This window comes from Crinia signifera, chromosome 3 (genome assembly GCF_055691185.1).
Source record: "Crinia signifera chromosome 3, ASM5569118v1, whole genome shotgun sequence".
Classification (NCBI taxonomy): domain Eukaryota; kingdom Metazoa; phylum Chordata; class Amphibia; order Anura; family Myobatrachidae; genus Crinia; species Crinia signifera.
Genome location: NC_139219.1, coordinates 279,664,676 through 279,685,280, shown reverse-complemented (window position 1 = coordinate 279,685,280; position 20,605 = coordinate 279,664,676). Strand labels below are relative to the sequence as shown.

The following is a 20,605-nucleotide window of genomic DNA, read 5'->3' as shown; positions in this document are numbered from 1 at the left end:
GGGCGGTGCTTATCTTATCGCAGGGCCCTGCAAATTAGCAGAGAAGCGGTCAGGTCTGGATAACCCCCTTATTTGATCTTAGTAAATTTCCCTAGCAATCTCTATATTGTTTTCCATTACTAGCCCAAATGGCTAGTTAAAGATTAGACTTTAGCTGGTAAATTTCCTAAGATGGGAGATCTATTTCAGATGTTGCTATTGACAACCAATCAGATTCTATCTATTATCTTCTAGAAGCTGCTGAGCATTCTCAAAGTGATAACAAATGGATTAACCACCTAAACTTTTCTTATTATTTATAGGAGGAAATCAGCGGCCGGCGGGAGCCGGTGAGGTGCTGGCATTGGCTGGCAGCGAGGGTGGGATGGACAGCGAGCAGGGGCAGTGGTGTAAGTTTGTTCCAGCTGCCCGGAGGCAAGATATATATTGGTGCCCCCCCCCACCCCCCCCCCCCCACCCCCACACACACACACACACACACACACATAACACTATATAACCTTATATAAAATATATATTTCTGTTAATAAAGATAGATAGATAGCACATATATATTTCAGAACTCAGCCACAGAAGCAATATCATTGGCTTTTAAATAACTGATTTAAACTTGCAGGGGAGGAGAGGCATCCCCTTGGGAGCAGGAGCCCGGCGGCAGATGACTCCATTGCCTCCCAGAGTTCTGCCTCTGAGCAGGGGGCTCGTTATGAGATAGTAGAAATAGACTGTGCTGCACAGTCTATTACTACTTTCATTTCCAAAGCCGAGGAGTTGCGCATCGGGATTGCTTCGGGATTCGATGCAGCTTAACAATGTGCAATTTGAACTAACTAGCTATCGATTTTGACTATACAGTATAGTCAAAATCGATAGCCAAAATCGCAAAGTGTGTACACACTATAATGCTGATCAGAAGTTCTGGGGTTACAGAAACAATCAAGATGGGGCCTGATTCTGAGCCAAATGCGCAGAATGAGTTTATGCATTTTCGCACAACCATGGGTGAACTTGATTTGTACAGCTGTTGGTGGGATCTCCTTGTATGAGATGGGAGTTTCTGGGAAGCAACAAAAGTCATGGGTGTGTAGCCAGAGCTGTGTTCTGAGGCATTTATACTGTCAGAGGGAACCGGTTCTGATGGATCCAGTGTTGAAACTAATGGTAACTGTTGCTGTGGACGTTGTGTGTGATGTGCCTTCCTGTCTAGACCCTACAGGTACAGTACTTGTATTAGCCATAAGTACGCTCACACTAGCACAAAAAGCAGTAAAACTTCCCACAAATATACAACCACTCTCCAATTGGCTCAGAAATGGGCACTCGGCATCTAACTTAAATCATTTGGCTAATAATTAATAGTTTCCTTTCAATTCTATGTGCCATTAATGTCTACAATGAAAAGCTATATTTTTTTTCTCGATTAGCTACTTAATGTGTCACTCAAGAGTCAGGCCCAATGGGAAAATTGCCCAGTGCGTGGGTAGAATACGCTCACTGCTGGACTGGGGCATGAAGGGCCCCACTGGGTTGTAAGATCCTATGCTAAGTGGTGCTGCCTGCCACCACACAGGCTTGTATTAATTTTAGACAGTGCATAATTTGGACCCCTTTAAAAATATATATAGTAATACTGCTAGTGCATTAAGTTAATGTAGTGGACTAATAACAGCAATACACTGTAGTGAATAAACCATAGGGGAATACGGTCATTGGGTCGACATCATTAGGTCGACATGCATTTAGGTCAACATGAGTCTAGGTCGACGTGCAGGAAGGAAGTCTTGGCCGACATGGGTTAGGTCGACAGGGTGATTAGGTCGACAGGGTGATTAGGTCGACATTGTCATTAGGTCGACATGGGTTAGGTCGACAGTCAAAAGGTTGACGTGGGTTTTTTTTGTTTTATTTTGAGCCGACATGTGCCAACAGGCAGTATTTCATCACCTACCATACACTAGGGCTTGGTGGGAGAATAAAATGGTGTGCCGAGCGTAGCGAGAAACCGTGGCCGAAGCATATCGAGCACAGCAGTGTTACGGTTCAGTGTCCATGTCGACTGGGTCGACATTCGGGACAAAAAAATGTGAAAAACCCCATGTTGACCTTTTCACTGTCGACCTAACTCATGTCAACCTAATGACCCTGTCGACCTAATGATCCTGTTGACCTAACCCATGTCGACCTAGACTAATGGCGACCTTCCTGCATGTCGACCTAGATTAATGTCGACCTAATGGTGTTGACCTATTGACTGTCGACTAACATGCTGATGTTAGTCCTATTAGTCCTGATTTCCAGTCCAGGCCCCTCCGCCCCCCCCCCCCCTCCCCCATCTCCTTTCACTTACCGACCGACTCCTGCTCCCTCATCCCCTTCTGCTGAATGCAGCAGGTCCTGAAGCACTGGCTTCTTCAGTGCAGAATGCCGGCGGCCAATTAAAATGCAGCAACAGCTGGTGAGCCAAACAGAGCTTGTGCTCTGATTGGTTCAGCATTTAAATTGGCCACCGGCATCCTGCATTGAAGAAGTCTCTGCTTCATTCAGTGCACCGAGCGCAGCACAGTGGAGGCAGTCGGGGGGGGGGGGGGGGGGGGCGGTTTGCAGTGGGCAAAATGAGCAGCCCGGGCCCTCTAAGAGGCCAGGGCCTGGGTCAGCTGTACCGACAGCACCCCCTTATTGGCGGCCCTGCCTGTGTCAAACTGAACAAATAGTCGGTTTCCTCCTCATATACAGAAATATATTATAAATGACTACATCTGCACTATTATACCTATAAATTATTCTGTTTGACAGGAGTTTCCAATGACTCTGTTTCAAGAGCACAAGCCAATATATCAGTACTTGCCTGCCTCACACTCTTTAAATACATTGTTTTCTGTAACATAAATAAAAGGCAACACAATGGCACCTGGTAAGTTTGTTTTATTACCTGGACTTTGTTTCATTACATAGTAAATCAGTGTGGATCTTATGGAAATGCATGTAATATCTTCATTGCATTTGACAATGGTGATAGACTATGAAAATCCTTTAAGTATTACGTGACTTGTATTTACTTATTTGTTTATTGGCGATGCTTTTTTTTAATACTTCTTAATGGTTTGTAATTTCCTGACTGATCCATTCAAGGTAACGATCCACCTTGGTATATACTCCAAAATTATCCAGTCGTCCGCATCCCTCTCCCCAGCTCACCAAGCCGATAAGGAACCAGGTGTCTCCAAACCTGGTGACCATGGGCCCCCCACTGTCTCCGGTACAAGCATCCTGATTGTCCCCCAACTTTCCAGCACATAACATATTACTGGATATATGATTATTCATGAATTCAGAGCAATTCTCACGGGGAACTATGGGGATCTGTATGAAGCTGAGGGTCTTAGAGCTGTTGCGCGCTGATCCATCCTGGCTACCCCAGCCAGTTACTATAGCTTCAGTGCCCTCTACTGTCAAATTTGTTTCAGCGAGTCCTTTATTTGGTAGACAGATGGGCAAGACGTACTTGTTATACACCGCTGGCTCGTTGAGGCGCAGTAGGGCAATGTCATTATCGCTACGGCCAGGGTTGTATTCAGGATGCGGGATGATCTTGCTCACATAGGTTTGTTGCTCGGTGTCTTCCAGTGTCCGACGGTCATATTCACCTGTGGTGTGACATGTGACGGGAGAGGTTGGTTTGTTTATCTCAGAATTAATTTATTGGAATTTTCATACAGAGTATAAAGAACAATATAGAGAACAACTTGTTCAGCAATACACAGATTGTGGCTAACAGTATGCAGGCGCGTATTCTGAGATAACATCCATTGGGGGCGATTCTCTAACCCAGAAATGCGGTAAAAACCCTGTTATCTGGGTTTTTACCGCATTTCTGTATGCTCTAACCTCCCTCCGCAGTGGCAGCGCTGCGGAGGGAATCACCAGCAAAAGCTGGCGATTCCCTGCACAAGCTTATGGGCTTCTAACCGTGTGTGAGGGATGAGCTCAAAGCCTGCACGGATCAGTCAGATCTGTGCAGGCTTCTCTGTGTAAAAAATAGAATAAATGAATTAATAAATAAGAAAAAAAAACTTCTTCCCTAAGGAAACCAGCCCCGGACTTTTTGAGCTGCTCCTGGTTTCCCGAATACCAAGAAAAATTAAAAGGGGTCCCCCTGGATTCAAGAAACCACCACTGGGCTCTTGGACCGGTGCTGTCTTTATTTTAACATTGGTTTAACAGTAGATCTACAAGTCTCAGCAGGCCCATTAAGGCCCTGTATGCTGGGACTTGTTCTCCAAGACCCAGCATTCAATGTAATTTTTTATCTTTTTTTACACTAAAAGAGAAGCAGCAAGGCATCCACCACCCAGAGTTGCTGGGGACAGCCTCAGGCTTCAGCCTGGGCCAGGAATTCCCTGGAGGGGGGACCTCTTTATTGGGGGGCTCCCCACTCGCTCAGGGACACGGCTAGTCCCTGCGTAAACTCGCAGCCTAGTGAAAAAGTCAGCGCCACCCGCCGCCTCGCCGAATTCGGCCCCGACCGATTGAGCCTGAATCAGTCCCATAAGTAGATATTATTTATTTTAGGATACTCCTTCCTCTCTTCTACTACCTTTGGTAGTCTGTGATGTCAGCACTCATTCAGCCAAAGACTATCTGATACCAGGCCAATGTCTGTTACTCATCATCCTTGTTGATATTTCCATGGGCAGACACTTACCAAGCCGCGCAAAATACTTTCCAGTATATTTAAAACAATGGGCTGCAGTCAGAACCCACGATGGGTAGATCAAGACTCCACCACATTGGAACTTCTTCTCATAAAGAAGCAGGACCTGTAATCACAAGAGGAAGCAGGGAAATGCTGGTCAGGTACAACCAGTACTATTTTTCTGGAAAAATAGGTACAGGAACTCTGGGACTGGAGGTAGAGCTATTGGTACTTGTTTAGTTTCACGGCGGCAGATATATCGCATGCAATTTGCATACGATTCGATGTGCGATGCAATTTAGTACCTATTCATAACCCCACTATCCACTATGGCATGGACTTGAATTTATATAGTGTGGCGAGCGCAGCGAGCCACCGAGCCTGAAGCGTGGCGAGTGGACACGGATTACTTTACATGTATTCCGCATCCGCTCGCCACACTTCGGGCTCACTGAATACATGTCAAGTAATCCACCACATTATATAAAATCAATTCCATAGTGGATCGTGGAGTTATGAACAGGTACTAAATCTCATTGCACATCAAATCTTATGCAAATTGCATGCAAATCGTATGAAAATCGCATGCGATATCTGCCGCCGTGAAACTAAACAAGTACCGAGCTATATTAAAAAAAACAACGTATTTATTGAGATAGATAGATATGTAGAAAATAGGGCAATCAAAATGACCTTTAAAATAAAACTTATTGTATGTAAAGTACATGTTGGCCCAGGACAGATTCAGGAACCCGGGTTCCTGATTATGTCATATTTAATGAGAGGTTCAGGAACTGAGTTCCTGCTAGTTCCTGCTGAAAAATAGCACTGGGTACAACAGACAATGCAGCTCTGGTTCACTATGGTGCTGATTCAAAATATGATTGTGTTGTTTCTAGATTGGCTCTGAGTTTTGAGATACAATAAACTAGAAAAACAGACGACGTGAAATTCTCAACTGCCAACTGCCAGTAGCCGATCACGTATATACAGGAGGGGAATATTCTATTATGATATCATAGAATATTTTCATGTCTCACCCAGAGACAGATTTAGACTATATGGGGCCCTAGGCAAAATATCAGTTTGGGGGCCCCCCTCCTTCAAACAATCGATAGCAATATATGTTTGCTGCTGATTGCAGACGGCATTGATAGAGAACTTTGGCACGTGCACAGTCCGATAGATGCTCAGTTGCATAAACATCAGCACTGAACACAAATCTGAATCGGGCCCTAGGTCTTTTGGAAGTAGGCTTATAATACCCGTGTCACATTTACAGTAAACTCACTGACCACATACAGGGGATGAGACAATTTTGTTTGTCCATTTTATCCTATCAAACAATGTAATGTTGGGAGTGTGGTCAGGTCTATGTGTTGTCATGATATCTCACGGTAGTCGTGCAATGCTCCACTGGGAATATTTTGGATGGCTAGGATGATATCTTTATGGGGCCCCTTGGAACCTGATGGGCCCTAGGTGGACACTTATACCCCTTTCACACCGCACTTGTAAAACGGTATATTGACGTTTTTTTCCCATTTCAACACAATTAAGGCTGCAGTGGGAAAGTGCCAGAGTTGATTTACCGGTTATAGATAACCGGTATTTCAACACGTTTAAAAAGCAGAGTCCTACACGAATCAGAGCCGTTTTTTATGCAGTGAGAATGGCTGTGAAACGGTATTTAGTCAAAACAACAGATTACAGACCTGTGATAGGCTGTCCCCTGCATTCTGCCTTGAAACGTGTTGAGGGGATTAAAACGGGTTGACTGGTACTTGTATATTAGCACGGCGCCCGTTACGTAGTTAGCTTAGCGTCCCTGTCAGAATCAGTCATTGCAATAATACTGAGGCGCAGGAGCGTCTGAGACACAGGTGCGTCTCAGACAGGTATAGCGCCTCTCCGCCGGCACCTGCATGATCCCCTCTCTGCCAGCGTCCGCAGGGGATCTGGCAGTTACTGCGCTGTATGAGAGGTGCTCCCTAGGCTTGCCATGGATGCCGGGAACAGAGCCATGGATGCTGGGGACAGAGCCATCGAAGCCGGGGACAGAGCCAGGCTGCCGTGGAGTCACTACGCTAACTACGCTAGGCAGTCGTTGGGCTACGCTGACAGCGTAGCTTAGCCTATGCTGAAAACGTAGTGTAGCCGGGCGCCGTGCTATTACACAAGTACCGAAACTCCTAGTAAAAGTTGTAACTTGTAATAATGTTGTGGCATGCATTGAACTTATCACTGATGTCTATTAATACCTCACTTGTTGTTTCATCGGTACTTTGCCCGAACGAAGGAGAAATCATTCTATGGTCCCTGACCATCGAATGATTTCTGCAGCCTACGATCTGAAAAAAAAAGTCAATACTTACTTTTCAGATGGCCGTTGATCACCAAATTGGGGCTAGGTGCTGAAATCATGTGATGTTAGCAACCTACCCCTCACAGGCATTGACACGCCTGCGTTCCCAGGGGAACGATCAGTGTTTATATGTAACCTGAAGTTGTGATTTCTCATGTGACTCCTTACGGTCAATGGAAACCGGTATCCCTGGAAGTTGCTTCGCTTGATATGATGTCAGGTCATCTGGCCAACATCCCATTATTGCATTATTAGACCTACTTACTTGCCAGGGACTGTCTCCTTTACGTCCTATCTTTGCCCCCGTGAGACGGGCTGAATAGTCAGAGTTGAATATCTTCATCTTGCCACAAGGAAACTCCACTGCAAGACACAGCAGACAGATCCATTTACATACAGACCTGAGGGGTAGATTTATTAAGCTCGGTGAAGTGATAAAGTGTCTGGTTTTATCACTGGCCAATCAGCTCCTACCTGTCATTTTTCAAACCAAGCCTGTAACTTCACAGTAAGGAGCTGATTGGCCAGTGATAAAAACCAGACACTTTATCACATCACCGAGCTTAATAAATCTACCCCTGAGTGTACTCATGCACAAAGCTTCTATGGCAATCACACCCGGCAGTGTACACTATCCCAGCCTACCTGTCTTCTGTGCCTATTCACATCATCCCAATGAGAACTAGATTCCAAGGCAGCAAGTCAGTTAATTAAAACGTGGTCAGAAGTGTTAATAGTGCCACAATTGTCTCTACATGTAGTCACAATTGTGACTACATGATTCTGGCACCAAGCATTTTTGGCCTTGTGCAAAGCGATTCCAAAATACATATAGTACACTAGACAGAGTTGTCTACACTCTCACTCTGCATCATGACCATAAAATACAAAATGAATGTAACGTGATCCCATAACGTGATGGTGGAGACACAAGTGAGAATTACAGGGACTTACCAGCCGGCTTACAGCTTTGGTAGTCATCATCCAGCTGGTACCCCGAGGCACAGCTACACAGACGTGATGTACTGTTCCCCATCTCTGTGCAGTAGTGACTGCAGCCTCCATTACTCAAGGAGCAGTTGAAGTGGGTGACTTCTATAAATGAGGGCAGTAGGTTATAGCATATGAGAAGCATAATAAAAGTAGACTCCTGAAAGAGCTTAAAAAAAGAATCAACCATAACCTAAAGATGCATGTTTGGGCAGTTATAGTGCAATAATAATAATAGTTTTATTAAATGTAAAAAAAAACAAAAAACCCCATTATATAATGTAAAACAGTATAAAACATGGACACTTATTTTGACCAGGTGTACATGAGGCAGTGTTATATACAAATGTACCTTTTTAGTTTTGTTGCACACGGATTTGAATTACTACACTGTTTACAGCTCTAATATATGCCCCTTATATTTTTTCTTTTCCGCAAGGATTTTGTAAGAAGAAAGTGCAACAAAGGGTCTTATCAGTGGCGTAACAATAGCCCTGCGGTCGCGCGCGCGGGGGGCGCTGTGTAAGTGCGGGCGCCGGGGGTCAGCGGGGCTATTGTAATGCTGCTGTGTTGCAGCCGGGACCCACAGATTTACCTGTCTGCGCAGCGGTCCCGGCTCCCCTCCAGGCTTCTGCTGAAATGAAAATGTTCCATCATAAAATGTCCGCCCCCATACAGCAGACAGTTCTCTGAAACTGAAGCTGCCGATATGCGAGCTCTGATTGGCTCACCAGCCGTTACTGCATTTTAATTGGCCGTAGGCATCCTGAGTTAAAGAAGCCTGCACTCTGTGACCTCCGGGGTGCAGCACAGCGGAAGAGGAGATGGGGAGCAGGAGCCGGGTTATGGTTAGTGAAGCGAGGAGGGGGAGGGCCCATACTGGAAATGAGTCCCGGGCAACAAAATTCCTGATGGCAGCCATGGTAGCAAATAATTGCTCAACTACACAACTACACGAACCTTGGAACTGTTTGCGTTTTTTGTGCAGTGCTTAATAAGGCCCTATATCCATTCAGTAGTTATGACTGAGTATAATGCCATTTTAACCTAATATCAATAGCAATTCTTAAAGAGTTGCACACATGTAATTACAGTTGCATGGTTTCTTTTAAATACATTCATTTTGCAGAATTTTGTGCATTCTAAAGGTGTATTTTTAGATGAGGTTGCCATGTATGATTACACATTATGTAGGAAAATGTATCAAACTAATGACATCTAATGGTTGCTGCTTACTTCATGGTCACCTGACTTTTTGGTTGGTTTAATCAATATTTATAGGAAAGTTACTAATATACTAAGTGACAATACCGGGATACTGTATAAATTGGAGGAAGACATCTTGTTTTGTTGAGCCAAAGGTTATAGGATACAGACTTTTTAATTATTATGAACAAATGACATTACTGGGGTAAAAAGTTGGGTACTTGTTTCCTATCTGGGCGCCCACGATCAAAATCGCGGTCATCGGGGGTAAAAATCGCGGTCATCGCGGGCATCGCGGGTAAAATTGGATGATCGCGATGCCCGCGATGACCGCGATCACCGCGATTTTCCCATAGGGAACAATGTTAAAAAGGCTGATTGACCGCGATTTCACTGTTAAATGGCTCAATTGACCCGATTTGGCCATATTAACCCTGAATTAGGCCCAATTAACCCTTAAATGTCCCCCCCAATTTTTGACGCCACCCCACAATCCACGCCAACCCGAAGCGTGGCGAGCGCAGCGAGCCCGCGAGGGGCGGCGGTACGCGTCCTCCGACCTTTTCATGCCCTACTATCCACTAGGGCGTGGTGTGAGAATATAATAGTGTGGCGAGCGCAGCGAGCCACCGAGCCCGAAGCGTGGCGAGCGCAGCGAGCCCCGCGAGGGGACGCGGATACCTTCACTGTGAAGGCCGCGAGGGGACGCGCATAATTGTGAAGGTATCCACGTCCCCTCGCGGGGCTCGCTGCGCTCGCCACGCTTCGGGCTCGGTGGCTCGCTGCGCTCGCCACACTATTATATTCTCACACCACGCCCTAGTGGATAGTAGGGCATGAAAAGGTCGGAGGACGCGTACCGCCGCCCCTCGCGGGCTCGCTGCGCTCGCCACGCTTCGGGTTGGCGTCGATCGTGGGGTGGCGTCAAAAATTTGGGGGGACATTTAAGGGTTAATGGGCTCTGTGGCCCATTTAACATTGATTCCTATGGCCAAATCGGGTGGATTGAGGCATTTAACAGTAAAATCGGGTCCATCGCGGCTTTTAACATTGATTCCTATGGGAAATCGTGAGCATCGCGTCGCGGGCATCGCGGGTACATTTATGGCCGGCCGCGACGCGACCGACACGATTTCCAAGTTTAACATTGGTTTCAATGGGAAATCGCGGGCATCGCGTCGGTCGCGGCCATACATAAATGTACCCGCGATGCCCGCGACGGGCGCCCAGATAGGAAACAAGTACCAAAAGTTGAATCCCGTCACTCATTGATGTAACTGTTTCTTACTTCAATGTAAAGTTGCATTATAATAATATTGGTTTAACTCATCATATGACTGACTCCATTGTGTGATAGTGATAGGTACAATTTACTTATGTACTCAAGACACTCACCCCGAGAACAGATATTTCCTTCCCAGCCTTGGTGACAGATACAGTCAAATTTGCCAATTCCGTCCTTACACACACCATGTATACAAGGACTAGAGAGACACTGATCCCCATCTGTAAGAGATGTAACATTTCACTACCTATATTGTACTACACATATAGTAACTTACCACCGCCGTTGCGTACACACTTACCAAAGTATGTCGCCCAAAAGGTGAGCTAGAAATAAAAGAGCAATATTACTGTAGGAACATGACGGTCTGCATAGAACTACTGCGGAACCCAGTAACTGAGTATTAGTATTTCTCTTACAGTGGCTTCGCGAGTCTCAAATATCTCATTTGCCTCCTCAAGGTCACATTTCTCTTCATAGCACTCTCTCTCCAGCGACCCAGGTTTTATCTCCTCCAGGAACTGAGCATTGGAACGTTTTTTAACTTTCAGCACCCGATTGGCATCCTGACTACTGGAGAAGACTGGAAAGGAGAGGTGGGAGAAGAGTCGGCTGGTCAGTTGTTATTATTTTTCGTTGAATGCCAGTTGGCCGTAATTACTCCCGTTTTGCACAAACAGAACTGGGAGCTGGATTCAGAGATGGAGATAGATGCAGTCACATCACTGCTGCATCTTTAAAAATATTTGAATGCACTGGAGATGTCTGTGAGAAAAAATGTCACCTGCATACCTTCCAACATGACCCATTTCAGGAGGGATGCCATGCTCTTCCTTGCCATTGGCAGTTGCAGAGGTGGAGCAGTCCAAAATTTGCATTGGGGAGCCACATCTCCTGCCAGTGAGTCCTTCACTGTGATGGTTTGGGTGGCTCCAATATTTGAATTTTGAACTGTGCTGTATCCCCATCACTGCAATTGCCACTGGAAGTCCAGGAGCAGAGCATCGTGTCCCTCCTGAAAGGGGTCATGGTGGGAGGTATGCTGTTGGCATTGCAGAATGCAGATCCGAGTATTGTGCTATAAGATTTAACGGTACTTGTGTACTTTCATGGCGCCAGCATGGTGCCGTGCGTCGGTGTCCCCTTGCGGGGCTAACTGCGCTCGCCCACGCTACAGGCTCGGTGGCTCGCTACGCTATCTAAAACTCCATGCCAACATGGATAATGGGGGTAAGAACTATCCACGTTGGCATGGAGTTGACATCCCCGCAGCTGGCGCTGTGAAACTACACATGTACCGATTTAACATTAGGTCCTCTGTGAGACCATCAGCCATCTGAGTAAAACTGAGGTTACTCTCATTGGCTCTCACAGCTGCGTAGCCAAGACCAGGAAGTCTGCGGCACTCCCAGAATATGGAGCAACATGCTCCCATTTTCAGGAACACTGCCCCGGTCCAGCCCCAAATGGACGTAGCCTTCCAATCAGGGTGCACTGCGTATGACAATGTAATACTAGAGTTGCACATGTACAGAATGGGTTCTGAGCAGGTGCCTCACCTTCAGAGATGTGTGCACACCATCAGGTTTGTATACATTTCTAAATTAGGCCCTGATTGCATTTATTTGCCTGTATTCAAAACTTTATGCATCTTTGCAACCAGTCACCCTGCACACATAGCCTTGGTTGAAACACCGGATTGCCATCAGTGCACATTTATACTAGACATATCCATGGTACAAGCAAAAGTCCATACTCATCATTGCCCTTCCAAACTTCTGTACCCAGAAACAAGAAATTCAGGGAGTATATATGACATAAGCAACCCCTAAGCATGTATTTTTTTCTAAATTCGACTCCTAAGAGGGTGAAAGAGCATCAAGTGGTTCCTCTTGTCTGAGGTGATTGGGTGACAAAGGAGCATGTCCCAAGTCTACAGGACTGTAAGCTCGGTGTCTGGGATAACTGGCGACTCCAGTGGTGGGGCTGCAGTGCAGTCCAATATTCAACAAATAGGGGAACTACACCAACTGCCAGTGATGTTTGGCAGCGTTGGAGTGGCACTTGGTGTGGTTCAGCTATATGAATTTTGGGCCACTAACCCTTTAATGCTACCACTGCTAAGCACTTGACACTTGGACTAGGTTTTATCTTTTTGGATACTTTACTCAATTTTACTTGGATTTTTTATTTTCTCAAACATGGCAATTCAATCTTTGCATGTTAAAGGGGAGCTGGTACCTCACCCCACATCACTAGAGACAGAGCCTGCCTGTGTCCCGTACTCTCCCATTTATATGTACAGTATGATAAAGCTAATAGCTATGGAGGTGCGTGAACTAATCAGGCATGTGGTAGTCAACTGCAAGGACTTCTCCATCATGTACAAGTATATCAAGGGTCGGTACTTATGTAATATCTGGGCTCCCGGTTTTCTTATGAGACCGTGTCCGCTCGCCACGCTTCGGGCACGGTGGCTCGCTGCGCTCGCCACACTATATAAAATCAACTCCATGCGTAGTTGGATAGTAGGGGTATGAAAAAATGGGGTGCATTTAACATTGGAGTCCAGATAATACATAAGTACCCAAGGGCCAATATAAGGAACTGTCACACACCCTCTTTTCTACTAAAAAGGAATCTAGGGCACGAGGGCATGAGTATAGATTAGAAGAAAAAAAGATTTCATTCAGCTAGTAGAAAGAATTTCTTTACGGTCAGAACAGTCAAACTCTGGAACTCTCTTCCCAGAGAGGTGGTAACGGCTGGCTCATTAAATGTGTTCAAGGCAAAGTTGGACAAACATTTACTGGAAAAAACATCCATGGGTACAAATAAGAAATATAATTTGTCTGTAAAATATCAGAACCTACCAAATCAGCAATGGATATCTATACCAGGTTGAACTAGATGGATGCAAGTCTTTTTTCAGCCTTACCTACTATGTAACTATGTAGGTACTTGAGGACCAGGGTTGGGAACCACTGCACTAGCCTAAATATCCTTTTTGCACGGGAGCGAGCAAAACCCGGGATTTTAGACAGGTAGAACCGCTCCCTGTTGAAATAACCCAGGTCGAGAGAACCAACATTTCTACTCAGGTAGCGACCTGGGTTGAACACGGATTCAACCTGCGTCACTGTGTAGTGACGATGCGACCCGGGTCCCGTGCGCTACAATGCAAATGCCGCCGCTGGGAGATGCTCTCATCTACCAGCGCCTCCCTGACCCCACCTCCCGATGTCGTCACCCGCCCGGCATTATGCCGGGTGGGGACTCTAGTGTGAATGGGTTCACAAGCCGGGTCACACCCAGGTTGTAGCTGGGTACAAAATACCGGGTGCGACCAGGCTTGGAGATGGAAAAGGGGTATTATGTAAGTATCTCATTAATATATCTCAACCCTTTACTTATGGTGGTTTATGTGAACTGGTGGCGATTGGGTAACTGAGTTAATCTTTGAGGTTTACTACAATAGTGAGATCTATGAGAGTTCTGGTGCTAAACGTTTCCCCATAAGGAGGCTATGGAAACATCGAAGGTCTACCCAAGTGAAGCTGGCCACATCTGCTAGTACTCTATATTCCCAGTAAATGTGCTAATGATATACTTACTTGAGTTACTATAAGCAGATGTGATAACACTCAGTAAAAGGATCCACCACATTGTGCAGCTCAGTGACCCTGTAAACAGAAATATAGGATAAGACAATACATCACCATCACTATAGGTAGTTGTACAGAAGGAAAGGAAACAGGGCATGGAGGTAAATGGCCTCTAAAATTGAGAACAATTAACACTGTATTACTTTTGGGTGTGGTATATCTCACAGACAATGGGACTAATTCAGAACTGATCAAACGGCCGCTAATTCACACGGCGGCCGATCATTGATAGACTGCGCAACACGTAAGGCCCATAGTACGCATGCGTGAGGCCATCCAGCAATGAACTCCTGCTACTTTTTCTTTGTTCACAAGATCATTGACAGGAAGAAGGCGTCTGGTGGTGGTAAATGGTCATTTAGTGGGAGTGCTAAGACAACCATAGGCGTGCCTAGGAAATGCTGGGAATGTCTGGGTAAATGCTAAGTGTAGCTGAACACCGGTCGCTGCAAATTTTCCACCATGTGATCAGGTCTGAATAACCCCCAATGTCTAGGTCGACAGTCAGTGAGACGACAGCAAAAGGTCAACATGCACAATGTCAACATTGACAATCGGTCAACACACTCAAAAGGTCAACATGAGTGTTTTATGTTTTTAAAGTGTGAATGTCGACACCTGAACACATGGACCCCCAATTATTGTACCATCCCAGTCGCAATGGGGCCAGATGGGATACATCCAAGGATACTAAAAGAGCTTAAAGGGGAGCTGGTAAAACCAATAACAGAATTATTCAACCAGTCACTAGCTACTGGAGTAATCCCAGAGGACTGGAAAACAGCGAATGTAGTCCCACTGCACAAAAGTGGAAGCAAGGAAGAGGTAAGCAACTATCGACCAGTGAGCCTACATCAGTAGTAGGGAAATTGATGGAAACACTCTTAAAACAAAGAGTTGTAGAATATCTCAAAACCAGCAATTTACAGGATCCAAAACAGCATGGGTTTACTGGGGGAAGATCATGTCAAACAAATCTTATTGACTTTTTTGACTGGGTGACTAAAGTAATAGATCAAGGTGGGGCTGTAGATGTAGCTTATCTAGACTTTAGTAAAGCTTTTGACACTGTCCCACATCGCAGACTGTTAAATAAACTTGAAAGCTTGGGATTGGATTCTAAGATAGTTGAATGGATAAGAGCGTGGTTGCAGGACAGAAAACAGAGAGTTGTAGTAAATGGAGTACAGTCAAAGGAGGGAAAGGTTACAAGTGGAGTACCCCAGGGATCTGTACTTGGACCGGTGCTTTTTAATATCTTTATTGGTGATATTGCTAATGGAATTGAGGGTAAAATGTGCCTTTTTGCAGATGACACAAAGGTATGCAACAGGGTAGACACACCAGGAGGGGTAAAACAAATGATTGAGGATCTAGGCAGATTAGAGAAATGGTCAAGAGAATGGCAACTACAGTTTAATGCCAAAAAATGCAAAATCATGCACTTGGGTCTCAGAAATCCAAAGACTCAATATAGTATAAATGGCACTATAATGGAAACTACTGAGGAAGAGAGGGATCTAGGTGTCACCATTTCAGGGGACTTAAAAGCAGGTAGGCAATGTAACAAAGCAATGAAGAAGGCAAGTCAGATGCTTGGTTGCATAGGGAGAGGTATCAGCAGTAGAAAGAAAGAAGTAATAATGCCACTGTATAGGTCATTGGTACGACCTCACCTAGAGTATTGTGTTCAGTTCTGGAGGCCATATCTCCAGAAGGATATAAATACATTAGAGACTGTACAAAGAAGAGCAACTAAAATGGTGCATGGCCTACATCACAAAACGTACCAGGAAAGACTAAAATATCTTAATATGTATACTTTAGAGCAGAGAAGGGAAAGGGGGGACATGATAGAAACTTTCAAATATATCAAGGGCTTTAACAAGGTACAGGTGGGAGAAATTCTTCACAGGAAGAGGAGCAACAGAACACGAGGACATGCACTGAAACTAGAGGGAGGAAGATTCAGGGGAAATGCGAGGAAGAATTTTTTCACAGAAAGAGTAGTAGATAAGTGGAATAGCCTCCCAACAGAGGTGGTAGACGCAAATACAGTAGTACAATTTAAACATGCTTGGGATAAGCATATTGATATCCTTACAAAAAAATAAGGATCAAATATGGTTTGAGGTAACATGTTTAAAAAAAGGGGCAGACTAGATGGGCCAAGTGGTTCTTATCTGCCGTCAAATTCTATGTTTCTATGTTTCTATGCAATGCTTCGGACCTTAATGGTCTCAGGGATAGATGTATTAAACCTTAAAAAGAGATAAATAAAAGGGTGATAAAGAGTGACAAATGTCCAGTCAAGCAGCCCCTAACTGTCACTTATCAAACACGGTCTGTAACCCAGTCAGAGTCCACATGGATGGGGTAAAAGTCCACAAATGGTAAAAAAAAATATGAAAATCTCATGTCAACCTTTTTCATGTCAAATGTAAATTTTAGCTTGTGTCAATGTCAACATTGTACATGTTGACCTTGTGGTGTCGACCAATTGACTGTGGACTTTGTCTGTTAGCCATCCAGAAACTATTATTTCTCGACAGAACTTCCAGTACAGTTTTTTTGGTACTTGTGTATTATCACAGCGCCCACTACGCCATTTGCGTAGTGGGCTATTCAGGGTAGTGAAATCGCATCGCATGCCATTATTGTATGGCATGCGATGCGATGCGTTTTTTTTTGGCATACTATCTTTTTAATGGTCTAAGTCAGGGAATACAGGAAAAAGATAGGATGTAATATAAAATCGCATCGCATGCCATTACTGGCATGCGATGCAATGGGATGCGATATTTTATCTCATCCTATCTTTTTAATGGTCAAAGTCAGTGAATACATGAAAAAGATAGGATGCGATTTTCTATCGCATCGGATTGCATGCCATTACTGGCATGCGATGCGATCAGATGCGATTTTCTATCGCATCTTATCTTTTTAACGGTTGCATGCAATTAGGTTTGAATGACCCCCCCACTATCCACGCCACCCCGAAGCGTGGCGAGTGGCGGCGGAACGCGTCCCCCCGGCCTTTTCATTCCACCACTATCCACGTCGCCGTGGAGTTGATCTTATATAGTGTGGCGAGCGCAGCGAGCCACCAAGCCCGAAGCGTGGCGAGCACACGCGGAATCCATGTAATCGACTGCGTTCACCACACTATATAAAATCAACTCCATGCTGATGTGGATAGTGGCGGAATGAAAAGGTCGGGCAGATGCGTTCCGCTGCGCTCGCTACTCTTCGGGGTGTCGTGGATAGTGTGGGGGGGGGGTCATTCAAACCTAATTACATGCCATACAAGTGTCTGGCATGGCATGGCACCCCATAAAATCGCATGCGATTTTGCGGGAAGTGCGATGCCATGCAATGAGATGGGCCTGGGGACATAAGAACACTCATGTTAAATTTAAAAAAAAAACGCATTGCATGCGATTTTTCGGGAGGTGCGATGCCATGCAATGAGATGGCCTAGGGGCATGAGCAGTGAATACATTAACTAAAAAAATAAATCGCATTGCATCGCATCGCATCGCAATTGCATTAATTTGTAATACTGCTTGTATGTTTCTTGTTATGCTATACCTTGATTGAGTCATGTCTCAAAGTTTAAATATATCATCCCTCCCACACACGCACCTTCTCTCCCTTTTTCCTTTTGCCCAACCGATACTTGTGTAATATCTGGGCGCCCAATTTTTTCATTGCATCGCATGCAATATAGTGGCATACAATTCATGCTATGCGATTTTTCATTGTAAAGACCAGATTTTTAATTGTATATCACCCATGGGTGATTTCATACCCCCACTATCCAACTACGAATGGAGTAGATTTTATATAGTGTGGCGAGCGCAGCGAGCCCGAACCGTGGCGAGCACAGCGAGCCCCACGAGGGGACGCAGAATACATGTAAAGTAATTGGCGTCCCCACGCGGGGCTCGCTGCGCTCGCCACACTATATAGCATCAACTCCATGCGTACTTGGATAGTGGGGGTATGAAATCACCCATGGGTGACAATGAAAAATCGCATCGCATGCCTTAAGTAGTGGCATGCAATTATAAAATCGGGTGCCCAGATAATACACAAGTATCGCCCAACCCCCCCCCCCCCTCTTTTTATTCTGCATTGAAAACTTTAATACAAAGTTGATATGTAAAAAATATATCAATCAGAAAGTAATCTTGTACACGTATATTGATGCCCTTGGACCAGGAGAGCATGTCACCTCCATCCCACCTTCTTCCTAGTAAAATATGCATTACAGGGGGCATCATACTCACACTAAGATGGATGATGATGTCATACATTGCATTGTGCTGCATTGGGTGGTGCCATAGTAACACATATACCCTAACTCTGATAGTGGCCACCTGCATTTCTCCTCAGAAGTAGGTAAGCCTGGTATAGGAATGTCTGCAGTGGTGGCTCTTGGTTTGCTAGAATGGGCATCTTTTATAGTGATGGCAGTGATTAAATATTTGCTGTGCGGACGGATACATGGATGATTTCATTCTGCAGATAAATTAGCGTTTTGCACTAGCTCCGGTGATCAGCTGACCGGGACGATAACTGACCAAGCAGTAATTCATTATCTGTCTGATGGACATGTAAAAGCATCTATCATATCAAAAAGATGTTGGGATTGATGCAACAATTTCAGCGGTCTGACCGGCTGAAGGAATCTATTAATTGGATGTTGTCAGGATGTCACATAATTGGTCTGTCGGTCAGAAGGTGTATACCAGGCATGTCCAAACTATGGCCCTCCAGCTCCTGTGAAACTACACATCCCAGCATGCCTTGCCCCAGTTTTAGCATTCCATAATAGCAAAATTGTGGCAAGGCATGATGGGACTTGTAGTTTCACAACAGCTGGAGGGCCATAGTTTGGACATGCCTGGTGTATGCCGAGCTTTAGCTATGTGCAGTGAAACATTTCCCAAGCATCGCTATTCATTTTTTATAAATAATTTAATAATATTTTATTTTGTAATGATTTTATTTGATTGATACATTTTAGACATTTTCAACCTCTCAGTTGTCATGGCGGCCGTACAGCCCAAGTACCGCATGTGATTCCATTCATTGCCCCGGGATACGATGTATCCTTGGTGCAGCAGTAACAATCTATGGATCCGATCCGATGCGCACGGAGCCGCACCGGATAAGAATTGTAAGTAAAGTACATTAGAGCTGACGCTTTTCCCACGTAAAGGAGGAACAATTGTGAACAGTAAACAGCAATATAAACCCGAATTCATCATGTATCAGTGCTTGGCTGGAAAAGGAGTTTTTCTGGGTTTAGAAATACTTAGTATGCTATACTATTGCTTTTATGTGTAAAATTGGAGAGAGATAAAGTACCAACCAACCAGCACCTGTCGTTTTTTCAAATACAGCCTGTAAAATGACAGTTAGGGGCGGATTGGTTGTGCGTTTGGGGTCTATGTAAAAAGCCTCAAAGAGAGCTAGAGTGGACAGAGAAAGTACCAGACGATCAGTTCCTAACTGCCATGTCACGGGCTGTGTTTAAAAAAGACAGTTAGGAACTGGTTAGTTGGTACGTTCTCTCTGTCCACTTTATCTCACTGGATGGCTTTGTACATAGACCCGTCTACCCAGTGAATATAATGTGCAACTTACAGTTCATCACTGCATGGATCAAGCAGGCGTCTTGGAAGTCTGTGTCAGTGACTGGAAACCTTTAGATTTGTACGTTTTGCAGACACTTTGCTTTAGGATTCCTCGTTCAGCCATCAATGGTGAGTCCAAGCTCTGGTTAATCCATAACCTCAAATATTGACTCACCTTTCTGTCCCTCTTTGACAAACAAAAAGCCATGTCCAAAACATTGCAGACCTGTGTGGGACATGACAGAGCCAGGAAGTGTATATTGCACACCAGCCCCGCAATGTCGATGCATTTTTACACATGTGGTAAAGCGAGGTTGCGCTTAAGGCGTAAAGACAAAATGGTGTACTGACCTTTTCTTTAAATTTGCATCTTATTCACACCACGGATGCAGTCAAGCATTACTCAGTCTGCATCATAGATGTCAGACTGCATCTGCGACATTAACCACACAGGGATTGGTTGAAGAGCATGAAAGAAAGCCAGGTTCTCTTGTGCTTCATCTGTGACAAAATCCTGTTTCGATAAAGTAGCAGCCTGGAATCTAGACGATACGGTCACTAGGTCTCCAATAACTAGGTCGACAAGCATTAGATCGACACCACTATGTCGACATGCATGAAGGTCAACATGACCGAAGGTCGACATGACTGAAGGTCGATATGGTTCAGGTCCACAGGTCAGTAGGTCGACACAAGCATTAGGTTGACATGGGGAAGGTTGACAGTCAACATGTCGACATGGGGTATTTCACTTTT

The 20,605-nt window shown here is 44.9% G+C and overlaps 1 protein-coding gene across 2 annotated transcripts; it reads right to left on the bottom strand.

Moving 5' to 3' along the window:
- Positions 1–2,905: 2,905 nt before the first annotated feature.
- PROC (protein C, inactivator of coagulation factors Va and VIIIa) lies at positions 2,906–20,013 on the bottom strand. Of its 2 annotated transcripts, XM_083178229.1 has the most exons (9): positions 19,860–20,013; positions 14,154–14,222; positions 10,959–11,122; positions 10,841–10,865; positions 10,650–10,760; positions 8,013–8,153; positions 7,324–7,421; positions 4,703–4,817; positions 2,906–3,644 (listed from the first exon to the last, which is right to left on the bottom strand). In XM_083178229.1, the coding sequence occupies exons 1-9, from the start codon at positions 19,864–19,866 to the stop codon at positions 3,094–3,096; spliced, it is 1,281 nt and encodes a 426-aa protein (XP_083034355.1). In that variant the 5' UTR covers positions 19,867–20,013; the 3' UTR covers positions 2,906–3,093. The 2 variants fall into 2 exon arrangements, with proteins under 2 accessions (XP_083034355.1, XP_083034356.1); XM_083178230.1 differs by lacking the exons at positions 10,841–10,865; positions 10,959–11,122.
- Between the last annotated feature and the right edge of the window lie 592 nt (positions 20,014–20,605).